Below are 19297 nucleotides of genomic sequence, written 5' to 3'. Positions count from 1 at the left end.
AAATAAGAAGTAGTTATGGTGTATTCTATGATGTAGCTCAGAATAGCAAAATTGGTCAAACCAAAGCAAACAGTAAATAAATATTGATCTAACCAAAATTATAACTTCATTTGGGAGAATGGGGTAATTAGAAACGGGGGCAAGATGTGGTGAAAGGAAAGAAAACAAAATCCCTGTTTTCTTTTTGACTTTCCTAATAGGAAGTCAAAGGGAAATGTCTAAAACTGAAAAATCAAGACATATCAATACATGTTGTTTATAAATGTGGAGGTACACATCAACAGTATAAACTAAAAGTTAAAGACTATTGTCTTTAGGAAAGAAATAGGGATGAGGGTGCCGGGATTGGTATTTTCTCAACAAACCTTGTAGAACAAGTTAACTCTTTAAAATATGTGAACGAGTTATTTTGGAGAAAATAAAAACTTAAAAAAGTGAATGAGTTATGAAGCATACAGTAGTGACAGCCAGAGTAGACAACTAAACGAGTTTGGCTGTGAAAGGGAGTAGAGAGATGAGGAGCAGATAGGGAAGGATGTGCATGGTGTAGGTTTTTTAATGTAGGAGATAACAGAGCACAGTCATGTGCTGATGGCACCTGCTAACGTGTGCTGGGACTTGCCTCCCATAGGCTGAGGAATGAATGTAATAGGAGTGGAGAAGATAGGGGTGCAGCTATAGCAGGGTCTCTAGACTTGGTTACAGAAGGACAGGTAAAGTCTCTTTTTCCCTTAACGCGTAGTCATCAGTTGAGAGCGAGGGGGATATGGGAGGAGATGAGGAGGAGAAAAGTGAGAATATAATCTCCCTGCTGAGAGTAGAAGGAGAAAGTTGCTAAGGAGCTGTAGATACTGTGCATCTGAAGAGTACTTCATTAAAGTTGTAACCTTCAGTGTCCTGAGTGATATCCTAAGAAATGCACAATAGAAGAAGGAAAACTCGAGAAACTAAGATGGCGGTAAACACCGGGAAATTGCTGCCTCCCACAACAACCAAAAATACAACGAAAAGACAAAACAGACATCATCCAGAACTACAGGAAGGCTGGCTGAGTGGAAATTCTACAACTAGAAGGAAAGAAAAGCAAACTGAGAGCCAGAGGAGCTGCGGAAGTAAAGTGCAGAGGTACGGAGGCTCGCACGCGCGGAAAGGGGCTGGCACCTGAGAACGCGGCTGTCTTTTTGAATCGGGAGGGAGTCACAGGCTCCTGACTGCTCTGAACTCTGGTTCTGGGAAGTCTCTGGGGACCCAAGACTCATACGGGGAGAAACTGGACTGTCTGGCAGCAGGCAGAACCCTGAACTTGAGGGTGGCTTTCCCTCAGAGGTGCTTGCAGCAATTATCGGGACACTGAGACATGCGGCCCCTTAGGGCAGGGCTGAGGATCTGCCATAGCTGCTTGCTCCGCCCTTTGATTCCCTGAGACCCCGCCCCACCCAGGCTGCGGCAGAGGCTTTTGCATATGAATGCCCCAGCCCTTTGCAACCGGAAAATTACCTAACAAAGTGCAGCTGGGCCAGACAGACCCAGAACTTCTAAGAGAAGGCCCAAGGCCCCACAGCAGCTTGCATTGCTTCACAGCTGGGCCTCATCAGGGCACCTCCAAACTCCAAAAAAGGAAGGGGAATCTGCAGCTCTCTTCGTAGCTCCTGCCGGGTAACCTCAGGCAGAGGCTAAATTAGCACCTCCTTAGATCCAAGAGCCAATGTACCCAGTTGTCAGAGGGGGACCATCTGGATTACAACTCCTCAGATCCATAAGGGACACACTCAGGGCGCAGACTCAGTGAGCACCAAAGCCCCACTGAAGCAAGTCTTGCCCCAGAAGGGTGTCTTCAGCACAGAAGTTCTCCCACTGCAGACACAGCTGATTCTCACTGGCAGTTGGCCTGGAGGTCAATTCTTCCCAGTGATCCTACAACAATCAAGGCATAACTACAAGACTGTGCACAAAGCCCACAAGGGGGTGCACCAAGAGTGTCCACCTCAGGTAACTGGGGAGGCTGAGCCACTGGGCCCTACAGGACACCTAGCACATAAAACCTCTCTACCAACACAGAAGCATAAAAAATGCGGAGACAAAGAAACAGGTCACAAATGACAGAAATGGAGGAAAGCAAACGACTGGATATAGAGTTCAAGGCCACGTTTATAAGGTTTTTCTAGAATTTTATGGAAACCGCTGATAAATTTAGTGAGACCCTGGAGGATATGAAAAAAGACCAACTAGAAATTAAGCATACACTGACTGAAATAAAGAATAATATACAGAGATCCAACAGCAGACAAGAGGATCCCAAGAATCAAGTCAAAGATTTAAAATACTAAGAAAAAAAAAATACCCAACCGAAAAAAAAGAAAAAAGTTTCCAAAAATATGAAGATAGTGTAAGGAGCCTCTGGGACAACTTCAAGCATACCAACATCAGAATTATAGGGGTACCAGAAGAAGAGAGAGGGCAAGATATTGAAAACCTATTTGAAGAAATAATGACAGAAAACTTCCCCTACCTGGTCAAAGAAATAGACTTACAAGTCCAGGAAGCGCAGAGAACCCCAAACAAAAGGAATCCAAAGAGGACCACACCAAGACACATCATAATTAAAATGCCAAGAGCAAAAGACAAAGAGAGAATCTTAAAAACAGCAAGAGAAAGACAGTCAGTTACCTACAAGGGAGTACCCATACGACTGTCAGCTGATTTCTCAACAGAAACCGTGCAGGCCAGAAGAGAGTGGCAAGAAATATTCAAAGTGATGAATAGCAAGAACCTACAACCAAGATTACTTTATCCAGCAAAGCTATCATTCAGAATTGAAGGTCAGATAAAGAGCTTCACAGATAAGAAAAAGCTAAAGGAGTTCATCACCACCAAACCAGCATTATATGAAATGCTGAAAGGTATTCTTTAAGAAGAGGAAGAAGAAAAAGGAACTCTTACCATTTGCCACAGCATGGATGGAACTGGAGAGCATTATGCTAAGTGAAATAAGCCAGTCAGAGAAGGATAAATACCACATGATCTCACTCTTTTGTGGAATATAATGAACAACATAAACTGATGAACAAGGACTGATCCAGAGACGGAGAGGCATTGATTGGACTGTTGGGCCTTGGAGGGAAGGTAGGGGAGGGTGGGTGTAAGGGAGAAAGATCAACCAAAGGACTTATATGCTTATATGCAAGCATATAGGCCTAACCAATGGACATGCACAACGGGGGGGTGAGGGCATGAGCGGGGGGGGGGGGGGTTGGGGGTAACGTGGGGATAAGGACACATATGTAATATCTTAATCAAAAAAAAAATATATTAAAAAAAAGAAATGCTCAATAGATGAATTTCCTAAAAAACAAACTTACACATAGAATAAAAAGATGAAAGGTAATAAAATGTTAAAAGTAATTATGTCTGAATGCTAAAACTTAGGTTTTCTTCTATTCTCTATTTTTCAATTTTGAAAAGTAAGCATATATATTATAATGGAAATATTAATCTTTATTTTTCAAAGGGAATCCTAAATTTTGGTTCATGGAACTAAGTGGCATATATCAATAATGCTGTGTTCGAGAGAGAATGTTTATAGCAAAACACTGAAATATAGTAAATATTCATTCTTCAGTGGAAAACTGGTAAAAATAGGGCACATTTATATAGTTGAATTCTGTGTAGCTGTGAAAAGTAGAGAAGGTGCTTTATATACTGATATGGAAGTATCTCCAAGATATATGGTCAATAGATAAAATAATGACAGTGTATACAGTATCTATTAACCAAGAGTTAATATTAAGCATAAAATTTCATATAGAAGGATTAATAAAAAGATTCAGGTTGGTGTATATATGATGATATGGAAACATCTTCAAAATATATTATCAATTGAAAAAAGAAGAAATGCAATGGTGTGTGTAGTATGCTTCCATTTTGTAAAAAAAATACAAGTGGCTATTTATATAAAAGCCTAAGGGACCGTTATGACTGTGACTTGACAAGCAGCAGTAGCTATGACGTGCACTGACCCAGACTTTGCTGCTGGGGCCCTGACAGCCCCGAATCTGGTTCACCCGCACCCCAGACCCAGACAGGAGGGAGGAGGGAGCCTGATTCCTCACTGAATGGGCCTTGCCTTAGCTAGCGGCCGGGGCCCTGACAGCCCCGAATCTGATTCACCCCTACCCTGGACCCAGACAGGAGGGAGAAGGGAGCCCAATTCCTCACGGAATCAGCCGTTGGTTAGCTTGCTGCTGGGGCCAACCTCCGCATCCCTCCCCACAGCCAGCCAGCACCCCCCCGATTGGCCCAATCACCAGCCAGGCCAAGGGACTCCACCTGTGCATGAATTCATGCACCGGACCTCTAGTATATGTAATATGCAAAATCCAGAAACTGGCAAGGGTAGTACCTGTAGGAGGAAGTTTCTTCAAATAATGACATACAAAATATCCTCTTACAACCAGAGATATACAAGCAGACACAGAGCTGCCTACCTCTTCAAGCATCACGATGGAGTCTCGGAGCACTCCTTTTAAGCGATGGGCCTGATCGTTATGCTTTTGATTGTTTTCTGCTCTTGACACCATGTCAGAGGCTAAACTGAAAGAAGAAGACCATTTAAACATCAGGGGAATACCTGCTAATCTTTTATTTCTAGAAATCACTAGTGCTCCATAAATTTACAAACAAAACAAGAAATTAAGGAACAAAAACAGCGTGACTACAGAAAAGTTAGCAGGCCAAAATCTCTAAAATGGGAATTGTTTTTTACATTAAGGAATTACTGAAATAATAACAGCTTGGAGGGAGGAAAAACTTACTTTAAAGATTTCTCTTCTTGGAGGTGGAGACGGTAAACAGCCTGAGCAGCATATTCTATCCTTGACAGCTTCATAAACAGTGTCACATTCAACAAAACCAGGAACAGCAAGCTGGGCAGAGCAAAGCATACCCGGTCAATCCCCTCTTATCCAGACCTAGAGCACTGCTAATGCAGAGAAAACAGGCCAAGCCTTCACAGATGTACATTACCCAACCAATTTCCAATTATTGTTGGTATTTAAATCAGTTATCCCTATAACCTAACATCATTACTTTTAAGTATGAAATGGACACTGAGAAAAAAGAAAGTAACTGGAATGACAATAGTCCCTGACATCTCTCCGTGCTGAGGTGTGACCCCCAGCTTAGACCTCTACCAGGCAAGCTTTCAATATCGGTTTTTGGGTGCTTTTTGGCTTAAGCAGTTATAAGCCCATAATGCTATACTTCAAACAGAAAATGAAGATCAATATGGACTAATCTTAGGTAGATCATGATGTACCTGTTATTCCCAGTGGAAACCAAAATAAATTTTTAAAAATAACCATTCAGCAAAAATTTCCACAAGTTCAACTTGGACAAAGAAAGTATCATATCCGAAATATATATTAATTGTATCAGATATAAAATGTTACATGCTACATGAACTTACTCTGTTGGTTCTCACAGCAGCCTTTCAAGTAAGTGGATATATTTCTTATTACACATATATGCAAATATATAGGTAGCATATCTCATTTTTTTTCTGTTAAAATTGATTTGCCCTTAAAAATATACAGTATTCTCCTTTATCCATCCAGAAGAGGATATTTTTTTAAAATGAAAACTTATGTAGTAACAAGAAAATCAAATTATGAAATTATTATAACACTGAAATGATACATAGAGGAACATTTCAATTTTTTGAGTATAAACCTTCTGCAAAGTAATAATACAAAAGACCATTAATAATATTTACTATTCAAAATTGTCATGGCAAACTGACTTAACCAGAATATGAAATCCTTTTTATAAAACTCAAAGGCACAACAATTATTTCCTATGTTCTGAAATCTGTAATTAGAAAAAACAGCTGATATAAGAACTTCATTCCAAAAAAATTCCAGAGTCTATCACTCTGTCAGAACCAATTAAATAGAATCTAATGGACTACCTCAAGGTTCACATATGGCCATGTAGATGACAGTACTCTAAACATGACAGGCTAAATGGACTCCTGTAGAACACTCTGAGATTCACACTAATTGCCCACTACATATTTCTCTTCATGTGACCCTCAGACCACTTTCATCAGAATAACCTGCAGTGTTTTAAATTACTGATTCCTGATCCTTACTCAAGACCTACACACAGTCTCTGAAACTGGAACTGAGAAATCTACATTTTAGTAAGTGATTCTTATTCACAGTAAAGGGCAAGGATTACTGGTCTAATAAAAAAGAGTAATATAGCATTATTGGGATTTCACCAGTCTGCATATAAAAATAAACTAGAGGCCTGGTGCAAGAAATTCATGCACTGAGGGGTGTCCCCTCAGCCTGGCCTACACCCTCTCACAATCTGGGACCCCTTGGGGGATGTGCAACTGCCGGTTTAGGCTTGATTCCCATGGCAGTCAGACATCTCCCAAGGGATGTAGCAGTGCGCCAAGCAGCAGGCGGCCAGGGAGGAGCCCATACCAGGGCCAGGCGCCACGCCGCGCACGCTCATCCTGGCCTGCTGCGCCTGCTGCCGTCGCTCCCCACTCGGCAGTGCTGCGCGGAGGCGGGAGAGGCTCCCGCCACTGCAGCTGTGCTCGCCAGCTGTGAGCCCAGCTTCCTGTGGGAACACACTTACCACCAGGGGGCACCTCCTGCATTAAGCATCTGCCCCCTGGTGGTCAGTGTGGATCATAGTGACTGGTGGACTGGTCGTTCCGGTCATTCCATCATAATGGTTGCTTAGGCTTTTATATATATATAGATATTCCGTTTAAATTTATGGAACATCTCATAAAAACTTATGATACAAGAAGTCAATCAAATTAGTTTAAAAAATAAAAACATTTTATTTTATAATTTATAAATTTAATAATTCTTCTGAAAATCATACATCAACAACTATGAAACAGAAGACTATAAAATTATTGTATCGCCCTAATCAGTTTGGCTCAGTGGATAGAGCGTTGGCCTGCGGACTCAAGGGTCCCAGGTTTGATTCCGGTCAAGGGCATGTACCCTGGTTGCAGGCACGTCCCCAGTGGGGAGTGTGCAGGAGGCAGCTGATCGATGTTTCTCTCTCATCGATGTTTCTAACTCTCTATCCATCTCCCTTCTTCTCTGTAAAAAATCAATAAAATATATTTTAAAATAAATAAATAAAATTACTGTATCTGTAGGCCCAAACTGGTCCAATAGTGGCAAGTGCTACATAATAATATACAAATGCATCAATCCTTTTGTAAACTGTTAAAAGTGAAATCATAAACTAAATAAGTATTCAAAATAAATACTTACAAAATACTCATCACCACAATAAGGGCGGTGTGATAGCTTTCCGTTTCTTTTTTCTTTCCTACAGATCACACACAAAGAAGGCTGCATTAAAATCAGGATGATGATTACAACCAATCAAATTTTAATTTCATTTGAAAAGAACTAGAAAAGAGATTTTTAAAAATTATTTGTAAAGACAAAGTGACTTAGGGTGAATTCCCTGCTCCTTTTCGTGGTCTCTGATATCCTGAGTAATATGAAACACATCTACAAAAAGAAAACTTACATGAATCCTCCAAATTTGGCCTATAGTACAAATTAATTTGCTCTAAAATTAAATATGCAATTCAACACATCATGTATGATCTCTAGCTGAATTCTATCTCGGCAAACAATATTTGAGCTAGGTTTATGTATAATACTTCCCTCCTTTAAAAAAATTTTAAGTCATCTTTGCCTGTTCTCTATTGCCCATACTTTGAAATTCCAAAATTGGGCCATTGGCTTGAACATAGTCACACTGAGAAATAAGAAGGCCAAGGGAGGGGAAGGCGGGAGTGGGTGGATGTGGGCAAAGGGGAGGAAAGGGAACACCTGCAATGTCAACATTAAATATTTTTTATTTTTAAAAAGAGGGGGGAAAATAGCCTTAGAAGAGCATTTTATAATGTAGAAGGACGAGAAGGTATTGCAGCTTTATAATTCCAAGAGGGAGGAAATAACGTTAGTACAGGCAGGATGTCTTCAACATTGAGAGCAGTGAGGATAATAAAGCCAAAATTCCGTCCTAGCCCATTTTGCTCAGTGGATAGAGCATTGGGGTTCAATCTCAGTCAAGGGTACATACCTTGGTTGCAGACTCCTCCCCAGATTGGAGCCTGGTAGGGTGTGTGCAGGGGGCAACCAATCGATGTGTTTCTCTCACATCGATGTTTCTCTCTGTCTTTCCCTCTCTCTTCCACTCTCTCTAAAAATGAATGGAAAAATGTCCTCAGGTGAGGATTAAAAAAATAAAGAAGTTCCATCTTTGTAATTTTGCTGGACTGGCCTTGACAGTATATAAGAATTAAAACATATAATCACTGTAGTACATTCAAGGGTAGAAATCAAATGTCCATAAGTGCTGAGCAGGAAATTAATGAGCGAAGTGTCCAGCAGCCGGGACAAATGGTGGGGACTGGTGACTGGGGACATGGTCTAATGCAGCAGCTACTATTAAGTTCCAACTAACTGTTGCTATGAAAGGATTTGGTCCAGGGCTGTCAGGTATGAGTTTTTATAAAAATGTCCATTTTTTAAAATGCCATGTGATCCAATAAGATACTCCTATTGACCATACGCCTGCTATTTTGCAACTGCTCAAAAGACATATTCTGCTTCATATAAGCAAACTAAAATCTTCCACCAGATAATAGCTACCTGCAGTATCCCCTTTGTCGTCTAAATCCCCGTCTCCAGAAGAACGCTGAGGAGAAAGTTTAGGAACCGTGTCTGCTGTTCGGTTGAATGTCCGCCTTCTCCTTCGTAGGCCACTAAGTTTTCCAGGGTCTTCAATGGGCTGACTTAACATAGATTCTTCCATTAACAAATCTGATTCTAAGAAGAAAAAAAATCTTTAGGTATTAGAGAAAGCTTCTCCACTGTAAGATACAGTGGATATGGTGTTTGTTTTGTGTTCTGTTTGTTTGTTTTAAGCCTTAGAAACTTTCTTTAACAATTACTTGGGTTCTTATGGCCTACATTCAAATCTTACTCTTAATGAAAAGTTTTAGAGAGTACAGTGATCCCATAATAAGGCTTCATTATTCTAGGAAGAATGAACTCTATTAATAAATGATGGGATCATCAGAGCAAATTTGCCATGTACTATATTAAATATTAATGTAACGATTTCAGTTATAGAAACAACAGGCTACCCACTAATATTAGATCATTAGAAAGATTTCCAAGATAGATTATGGTACCTGATGGCCAATTTCAAAGGAAGGAGTAGCAAATAATCGTACTAATTTACAATAAGGGTTTGCAAAAAAAGGAAGCCCTAATAAAGAAAATCTGCAAACAGCCTAAAAAACTCATTTTTGTCAGTTGTTTCAACCTTTACCTTTACAAGGTTTTTTCATTAGAAGCTCATTATCCAGTGGCCAAACTAATTTTTGATTTTCATTTTCTTTGCTCCTGATTAGGAGTTTAATAATGAAATAACCAAAGAAAGAAAAGCGAGGAAATAAAATAATCCATAATCTAGAGGATGACAGACAAATTACCCGAGTTGACTGACCACCAGCTTTGCTTTAACTAAAACTAATTATGCTCATGTAGGTATATTTTTTTCTCGTGTATATTTTAAGGAATATCCGAGCAGAATTACTGTATTACTTCCCCCAGTCTAGTACCCGCCTCCACAAAATTCACGCATGTACATTATACCATTGCGTAGTGGGCCTGCACAAACCCAGGAAAGCTGCGTTGGTAAGGCAGATGTGGGCTGAGAACTGTCCATACATTAACAAGCGCTGGTGCACATGTGTGATCCAGTAGGTAGGCCCTCACTGCAGTCAGCTTCCTTCAGAGTCAGGCAAGTGTGACATCTCCTAACTGTGATCTTGGGCTAATCATTTAACCTCTTCCTCTGTGTTTCAATACTTCTTGTTTAGTAAAATGGAAAAAAATAATAATACCTACCTCATAGGTTGTAATGAGTTGATATTTATAAAGCACACAGAGCAATATCTGGCTTACAGTAAGAATTATATTAAGTGTTTGTTAGACCAATGAAAATTAGAAGTTTGAAATTCCAAGTGGGGTAGTCATAACCACACTTCAGTGGGAGTCATTCCAACATCATCTACCAGTTTCTGCTATGAATCCAAATTAATAATTAGTCCATTTTGTTAATAAATGCTATCTTTGCAAAAATAGATAAATCAAGAAATTTACAAACCAAGCTGTTTGAAATAGTCTTCCAATGAACTCCAGGAATTCTTCTCAATTACAGATTTGATAATGGCCCATGGCTGTTTTCTGTATTTCACGTCTGTGGAAACTCTAACAGGATAAGAATAATATTTATTTACAAGACAGAACTTAGTTATATTAACATTACAATTAAATATGAGATTGTATTCCGTGAGGAACTGAAAGGATTTAAAGTCATTTAGATTATAAAAGAAAATGTGTTCACTGATAATGACTTCTTTCAAAAATTACTATGTATGATTAATAACGTCATCAAATTTTCCTTCTAAGTACTTGACATTTTATTTCTTTCCTTTCTCTCATCCTGAAGTTCCTTTACTTAAATAGCAGAAAAAGCTCAAAATAAAGTCTAAATTTTCTAAGCGCCTTGTATAAAAAATCTCCAGTGCTCATAAATTAGTTGACGATAAGTACATTGGCTAAGACTAGGCCAAGTGTCTGATGGCACATCGTTAACTTTAATGCACCGACATTTCTTCTTTCCCATTGCGACCATGTGCTCCTCAAGAACTCCCAGGGCCCTGGCCATTAAACAGGGTCCCGCACTTAGTTCTGGCTACTGAATTGCGAGCACAGTTCTTTCTGTAGCAGCTGAAATGACACATACTCTTGGATTGTGTAGCTCCAGGATGTCTGAACCTCCATGGGCTTGGATGTGGAGGGAGGAGCCCCCTCTGCTGACCAATGGTGGATGTGTAATTTGAATGAAAAATAAAGCTTTGTTGTGGAAAGCTACCACTAAGATCTTAGGACTCCTACTATGTTACCAGAACATAATCTAACCTATCTCTCCGGACTAAAACATTCATCTGCAGTAGCTCACCTCAACCGGCATTTCTGCTCAGAAGATGGGAAGATGTGGTATCTGTTCACGGTATAGAAGTAGTCATGGTAGGGGACATCGTGCGTCACCACTTCTGCATCTACCAAATAAAATTGTGCTTCCCGACTTTCTTTATACAGTGTCTGCCAAAATACGATAAAAAAATTATTTTGCATGTGCATGTTTAATATATCAGATTCCTTGCCCATTCCGAACATATATATATTAGAATTCTTTTTCAGAAATTACAAAAGACATGCCAAGCCTATGTACAAAGCCAGAAGAGCCTCCATGTTGGCTGTGCTGTCTGTGAACTGAGAAGAAGGGACTTGCCGAAATGGTATTTGCTGCCTCTCCGCCATTTCATAGTGTAATTATTTTTCTTCCTTTTAGACATGAGGAGGAGAAAGCAACCATATAATCTCTTATGTATATTATTAGTTTATAAAGAATTTTAAATGTTCCTGTTAGGAAACAATTCAAAAATCATTTGAACAAATTAAGGACCCCATCCCCAAATTCATCAAAGTTTCATAAAACCCCCCTTCACCAAAAAAGCAGCCCACCAAACAAAAAACTGCTTTTCCTAAACAGGTTGAAGTGGTTGCTGGCCAAAAATTTCTTACTGCAATCATACCTTTTATACCTATTCTCTAAGGTTATCAAAGCATCTCATACCAAAATACCAAACTTTTCTTAATTGTCTGAAATTCTTTTGGAAAAAAAAAATTTAAGACATTTTTAACACTGATGGACAAAACTGCAATAGCATAATTAGTTCAGATGTTAACAGATATTTTCAAACTATTTGCACAACAGATGCACTATACTTCAACACAAATTGGCCAAACACAAGCTCTGCTATAAAACAGTGCCATGCTGGCACTGAGCGGGGTATTAAATATCTTATCATCTCTTCCCCATGTCGCAGCAGCCCTCTAGTTATTTGACCCTAACCCTTGGCGTGATTCTGCAAATCAAATTCCAATAGCGTTCTTTTTATTTTATTATTATTATTATTATTATTTTAATCTCACCTGAGGACATGCTGACAGAGAGAGAGAGAGAGAGAGAGAGAGAGAGAGAGAGAGAGAGAGAGATTGATCAGTTGCCTCCTATATGTACCCCATGGGAACGGAATCAGTGCACAGGACAACACTCAACCAACTGAGCCACTCCAGCCCTGCCATTAGAGTTTTGTTTTTTTTTTAAACCCACTTATTTTTTTAAAAGGTTCAAACAGCCCTAACCGGTTTGGCTCAGTGGATAGAGCATCGGCCTGCGGACTCAAGCGTGCCAGGTTCGATTCCAGTCAAGGGCATGTACCTTGGTTTCAGGCACATACCCAGTAGGGAGTGTGCAGGAGGCAGCTGATTGATGTTTCTCTCTCATTGATGTTTCTAACTCTCTATCCATCTCCATTCCTCTCTGTAGAAAATCAATAAAATATATTTTAAAAAATAATAAATAAAAATAAAAGGTTCAAACATACACAAGAGTAGAAATTAAGCATAATGAACCCTCATAAGCTCATCAACCAGCTTCAACAACATTAACTCTGCCTAGTCCTGTTTCATCTATACCCCAGTCCCACAATCCCTCTCACACACATACACACACCATCCTCTGCCTGGCTAGTTACTTTTAAAAGATATCCCAGACATCAATAGAATTTCATCCATCCTAGATAATAAAAGGGTAATATGCAAATTGTCCCCTTGACTGGAAGTTCAACCATAGTTCAATCGGGTGGGGGGGGGGGGTGGCCCGCCAATTGCCCAGGACCCCTCCCTCCCACTGGCCCCGATCGGCCCCCCCACCCTGACTGGGGGACAGGGCCAACCTCGGCGTCCCCTTCCTCTGGCTGGCCCAGCCCGATTGGCCTTGATGGGGCAGGCTGGCCAAATCCCACCCGTGCACAAATCCGTGCACCGGACCTCTAGTAAACACATAAATATGTTTATCTCTTTATAAATTTTTCAGTATGTCTCTTTAAAAGATAAATATTCTTTCCTTTAAAATACAGCTATAATACCATTACAGACAAAAAGTTAACAATTTCTTAAATCTCATGAGTACTTTACAGGTGGTTTGTTTGAATTAGGATTGGGTTGAAATGCCTCTTAAGTCTCTTTTAATCTATAACAGTTTCTGCTCCCTTTTCTTCTTGCCATTTATTGGTTGACATTGTTTTGCGAACTGGTGACTGAGAAAGGCCTTTTTTCTCTTCCCACATGTGTGATTCTTCTGGAATACTGGTAAGGGGACATACCTGTTTTTCTGTGGAGGGGACGTACCTGCTTTTCTGTGGAGGGGACGTACCTGCTTTTCTGTGGAGGGGACGTACCTGCTTTTCTGTGGAGGGGACGTACCTGCTTTTCTGTGGCGGTGGTGCACTTCCCGGTAAGCGGATTATTAAGCATTATGGTGTAGGTCATGGTTCTCAGTTGACTGCCTCCAGGTTCCACATTCCAAGGGGTAGATACTACATCTACTCACAGCAAAGCATAAGTGAGTTAGTTCTAGAAATCTGAAGGGTGTGACTTGAAATGAACGAAAGAGGTAGTTTTTGAATTATTTAAATTTTATTTTTGACCAATCCAAAAGTAAAAGTCATTGTTAGGCACTCTTCTTATATGTGACATATAAGATCTATTTACTTCTATCAGGTGTGGCGAACCTTTTTCCTGCCAAGGGCCAGTTGATATTTATAACATCATTCGGAGACCAAACAAAATTGTCAACTTAAAAACTAGCCTGCTACATTTGGTCAAACATTAACTCACCCCTAATGCCTTGGCAGGGCCAGACCATGTGATTCCACGGGCCTCACATGGCCCACGGGCCAGCGGTTCCTCTGTAAGTGTTGTCTATTAATACGTTTTTTTTACTTTTCTTTCTAAGATAAAGTAAAAGTTGGTTCATCTGTAGGCTGCTTTTTAAAGTCCCCAGTTACTGCCCTTGCCAGTGTTGCTCAGTGGTTAAGTGTCATCCCATGCACCGAGGAGTCGCTGATTCCATTCCGGGTCAGGGCACATGCTCAGGTTTGTGGGCTCGATCCCCAGGAGGGGGTGTGCAGGGAGTGTGTTTCTCGTTCTCATCAATGTTTCTCTCTCTCTCTCTCTTTCTCTCAAATCAATAAAAACATTTAAAAATAAATAACTCCCCCATAATCTACAAAAAGAAGTGATAGCACCAGCCTTTTCAAACAGAGACCAAAAAACACTCAGCATTCCCATCATTTAAGACAAAGCCTTGTGTCCTTATACAACAATGTGGCCTGGATCCCAGCTCGTGGAGAAATCATGTCAATGAGAAGGCACATCATGTTAATGGCTTGGCTGCTGAAATCTTTAAATAAGGGGGGGGTGGAGGAATACAAATAACTATGTCGCCTATGTAGCACGCGCTACAGGATCATCTCTCTGTATTTATAGCAAGGCCTTCGTCAAAATTCTCTTTTATTTGCTTAGCAACAACACAGTGAGTAGAAACACACTTTGAACCGAATGTACCTTTAGAATATAGCACTACACAGCAAGGTCATCTTAGAAGCCAAAGACTAGTAAAGTAGAGGTAACAGCATCAGGAACTATTCAAAGATCTGACTCAGTCATCTAATGCTGTTAAGCACAAATGGACTTGGGCAATTCGTCGTCTGGCTGCTATTCATCAGCATCCTAAGATACAGAAGCCTTTAGTTAACCCAATACCTATCATCAGAGGAATGAAGCCAGGCATTATGATCTACCCGATTTTACTCATTTTCTTTCATACACCTAGGTCTAGGGATTTAAAGAGGGACCCTGAAGCTGCCTTTTGAGTATATGGAAGAATCTTACAACTAAATTAAAAAAGCAACATCACAAACCATGGAATATATCATCCAGAATTTGCTATACAAATTATTTCTTTACATGAAAGCTGTAAAATTCTAAAATGCTATTCAAAGGTTACTTTGGTCATATGCCAGCCTGTTTCAGAAAAATTATACAAATAATCCATTGTGAATCAGCAATAGAATTGAAAGATATTGTTGAATGCTGCTGTTAAAACTATTCAACAAAGCAGCCATCAACAAGGATAACAAAAAGTGTCTTCTACTTGTATTTTCACCAATGTTACCAACAAACCTACTGAATCTCATGTGCCATGACATCATCTAACTCACAACATCTTGGAAAAGTAAAGTTCCCCAATACCTCAAGGTATAAAAAATTGGGGATGAAATTTTAAGAAAAATGGCAACAGCATACAAAAAAAAAAGGCAAGAGAGCCATTTTAATTTATTGAGTTGAAATAATAAAAATCAGGAATTTCAGAACAAATACTTTAAGAATCCTTTGATTAATAAGGTTTAAAATTGGTGAATCTTCACACCTATTAGGATAGCTATTATCACACACAAAAATGAAAATAACGTTTTGGTGAGGATGTAGAGAAACTGCAATCTTTATGCATTGCTGGTGGGAATGTAAAACGATGTCGCCACTATGAAAAACAGTCAAAAAATTAAACAAAGAATTACCTTATGATTCAGAAATTTCACTTTTAGGTATATACCCAAAAGAATTGAAAGCATGGGCTCAAACAGATGTTTGTACATCAGTGCTCACAGCAGCATTATTCACAATAACCAAAAAGTGGAAACAGTCCTAGGCAGTGTGGTCACCAAGGGGTCACAGTTTGATTCCCAGTCAAGGGCACTTACTTGGGTTGTGGTTCGCTCCCCGCCCCTAGTCCAGGACACATGCGGGAGGCAACTAGTCAATCAATGTGTCTGTCACATCTCTCCCCTCTCCCCTCTCCCCTCTCCCCTCTCCCCTCTCCCCTCTCCTCTCTCTCCATGTCATTCATGGTACACATGTACCCATTTCTGAAAAATATACGCCTAGTAGTAGAATTGCTGAGTCAGAGAGAAGGTACAGGATCAGCTCTAGTAGATTCTGCTAAACCATATTGCAAAGTGATTGTACCAATTTACACTCTACTAGCATCCAGCTGTTCCACAATCACCCCTTTAAAATGGGTTCAACTCAACTGAACTGCTACATTAATAAATAAATAGAGTTTTAGTTTTCAAAGGGTCTGAATGGAATCGTAGGTAGGATCTGACTAATTGGACAACTACTGTTTATATGTGAATTTAATCAAAACACTTAAACACTAGTTTATATATCACAATAGTAATGTCAGAACCTAATTTCCCCCCTGACAATGTAAATCACTTTATATAGGCTCAACCTTCTAGAGAGAATAAAATATTTCCAAATTTGTCAGATAAGAACACAAAAACCAACCTATTATATTTCTAGAATTGGTAAATCTCTGCATAAATTGTGAACTGGTGAAGAGCAATTCAAACATTTTATCAGCATTGATGTGAAAAACGCGGTTGATATAAAGTCTTCCACGAAGATCTTTCTCAGGAATATTTTCTGTGGGGGGGAAAAAAACAGAAACATAAGAGAAGAAACCAAGGAAAGGTAATTTTAAGGTTTTGTTTTGTTTGCTTATTTGTGGTACAAAATAGTTTTTAAATGTGATTACAGTGATCAGCACATTCAGGGCACTATTAAAAACTCTAAATTGGTGTACATACGTATGCATGATGTATAACTATACATAAGAGTATATAGTTAATTAAACTATAATGATCAATATTTCAATTGTCAATACCCAAAAGATAGAGAAATATTTAACTTTGAATGATATCAAACTCCCATAATGTATCCTTCAAAAGAGTATTTCAAAGGTTTCAAGGGCAAAACTGAGATGCATGGAGCAGTATATAGCACCGCACTTAGCAGGCCGCATTTCTGAGTGCTCCTGCAGTCAGCAAACATATAAAGTGTGAATGGCTCTAGTACCTGCTGCACTGACTCGCTCACTAGCCTGAATACGTTCTCAGAGCTGACCCCCCAAGTCAGGTAACACTGTATTCACATCCTATTCTTAATGCCACACATTAAAAGAAGAAATCCTTCTGAAAAGTATGCTTCAAAGCTAAATAATGTCCAATGAAATATTACATGTTTTTCTGGGAACCTAATAATGATAATGAGGTTGAAAACTACTGGCCACAATTAAAGAAGCAGTATCTGCTCGCCTCTCCTCATAGTCCTAGGGAACATTGTATAAAACAGCCCTGCTACTGCGGCACTTACTATACGCTATACATGGTGCTAAGCACCTTACAAATATTCACTCATCCTCACAGCAATCGTGCGAGATAAGCGGTGTCATCATCGTTTCCATGGCACGGAGCGATCGCCAAAGCTCCACACTTAGGGAGTGACCGAATTGGAACTGGAAATCACTACAGCTCCAAAACACACAAACTTAACCTCTACTTATACTTCCAGGAGTTTAACCTAGAATAATCAGAAAGAAAAGACAGCTAGGCATAGGAGCCTGGTAAAGTAAGGGAAATAGAGTCAAGCAATCCAATATGTAATTTTAACGATTTCAGGACTGGGGTTATTTATTATTTCAAGGATTATGCCCAATCAATACAAAATGGAAACTGTGCCCATGACTCCCTATATTTCAGAAATCAAGTTCTAAGAATTGTCTGTGTAGAGCATCCACCAGTATTACACCACAGGAAGCAATTTGGGAAAGTAAAAGACTGGTCTAAGAATCAGAAAACCTTTTCTAGCTCTGTCTTCATCCCAACTATTGCTTTTTCTCCATCATTAAATGATTTGTGTCTCTCTACTTTGCTACAGATGCACAGAACTTAGAGATGTCAAGTAAATATTGACTTAGTCTTGTAGGCAAAAGCTCTCCACTGCAATTTCAAATAATGGCTCCTTCTGCATAGAAATGAATCACTGAAACAAGGCAACTTGCTAAGATTTTGTGAGGCAGCTTCCCAATTAGGCTGGATAAATAGCCCTTCTGACAACAGAAGTAATATATGTTCATTGTAAAAATAATTCAGATATTCACAAAGAATACAAGTAAGTACAGGTGATTCTCTTGATCCAGCTCATTTCTTCACAGAACTTATCCCAACTTGTAATTATATTTTTGTTGGCTTATTGACTTGCCTATTGTCTCTCTGCTGCATTGAACTCTAAGTTCCATGTGAGTAGGGACCGTGTTGACTTTAAACACCAATGTACATTATGTGCTTGACATAATGCTTGACAATGAGTATGAAATAACTACTTTTGATTGAACAAATTTAGAATTTGTGATATCACTAAAGGAAATTAACAATAATACCTCTGGTATGTAAATATGTTTAGTGGCTATTGAGAACACTAAAAATATCTTAGGGTCTATTTTTATTTATAGAACTCTGAATTTGCAACCATACTTTTAATCATGTTATTTTTGAGTAATTGTAGATGTACAATTAACTAAACTAGGCTTTAATACTCTCCCCCCGCCCCACCCCCAGCCAATAATGTCCTTTTCTGAACTAGGATCCAATCCAAAATACCATGTTGCATTTACTCATTAATCTCCTCCAATCTATGACAGTCCCGCCTCCTGCCTTTTTTTTTTTTTTTTTTTATGGCCTTAACACATTTGAAGAGCACTGGTGAGATGTTTTATAGCATGTCACTCACTCTGGGCTCATGAGGGTTCCTCGTGATTAGACCAGGGCTGTGGATTTGGGGAAAGAACACCACAAAGGTGAAGTGCCCTCCACATCAAACTGGGGAGGTGGCGGTAGACATGTCAACATGATTTGTGATGATGCTAACCTTGATCGCTTGTTTAAGGTTGTGTCTGGCAGGTTTCTCCATTGCAGAGCTACCATATTCCCCCTCCAACAGTCGATTTGTTAGGAATGAGTCACTACGTTCAGCCCACACTCAAGGAGAGAATTACCCTCCACCTCCTGGAAGAGGGAGTATCTACATACATTATTTGGAACTCTGTGCAGAAGATTTGTGTTTTCTCCTCCATTGTATATTTATTCAATCATGTATATCAGTGTGAACTTACTCTATTCTCTAGTCCATGAGAATTATTTATTTTGTTGCTCCAACTTTTTTATGTGGCCATCAGGAGCTCTTTCAGGTGGACTCCTGTGTCCCTTGGTTGCGCTTCCCTTTTATTTTAGGTACTTTATTTTCTGGCACTACGAGACGCTCCAAGCTCATTGTGTATATTCCTCATCCCAGCCCTAGAAGCAGCCATTTCTCTGAGGAGCCCTGGAGCTATAATTTTTCACAAGTAAAGTTCTTGT

General features: G+C 39.6%; 1 protein-coding gene across 3 annotated transcripts in view; it reads right to left on the bottom strand.

The window, feature by feature from the left end:
• The window catches only part of GRAMD1C (GRAM domain containing 1C), an 84563-nt gene that overhangs the window by 4989 nt on the left and 60277 nt on the right, over nucleotides 1-19297 (bottom strand). For 2 of the 3 annotated variants that reach the window (XM_036350267.1, XM_036350269.1), the window contains 8 exons: nucleotides 16389-16526; nucleotides 13461-13579; nucleotides 11089-11231; nucleotides 10231-10334; nucleotides 8706-8882; nucleotides 7308-7365; nucleotides 4812-4922; nucleotides 4485-4590 (listed from right to left, as the gene is read on the bottom strand). In XM_036350267.1, coding sequence (XP_036206160.1) covers nucleotides 4485-4590; nucleotides 4812-4922; nucleotides 7308-7365; nucleotides 8706-8882; nucleotides 10231-10334; nucleotides 11089-11231; nucleotides 13461-13579; nucleotides 16389-16526 — 956 coding nt within the window. The remainder of the gene's footprint in view (nucleotides 1-4484; nucleotides 4591-4811; nucleotides 4923-7307; nucleotides 7366-8705; nucleotides 8883-10230; nucleotides 10335-11088; nucleotides 11232-13460; nucleotides 13580-16388; nucleotides 16527-19297) is intronic. The other variant, XM_036350270.1, reaches the window with a different exon arrangement.

Source organism: Myotis myotis, unplaced genomic scaffold, assembly GCF_014108235.1.
Source record: "Myotis myotis isolate mMyoMyo1 unplaced genomic scaffold, mMyoMyo1.p scaffold_m19_p_2, whole genome shotgun sequence".
In the NCBI taxonomy this organism is placed as follows: domain Eukaryota; kingdom Metazoa; phylum Chordata; class Mammalia; order Chiroptera; family Vespertilionidae; genus Myotis; species Myotis myotis.
The sequence above is the reverse complement of the archived record's forward strand: the minus strand, read 5'-3'. Positions and strand labels throughout refer to the sequence as shown.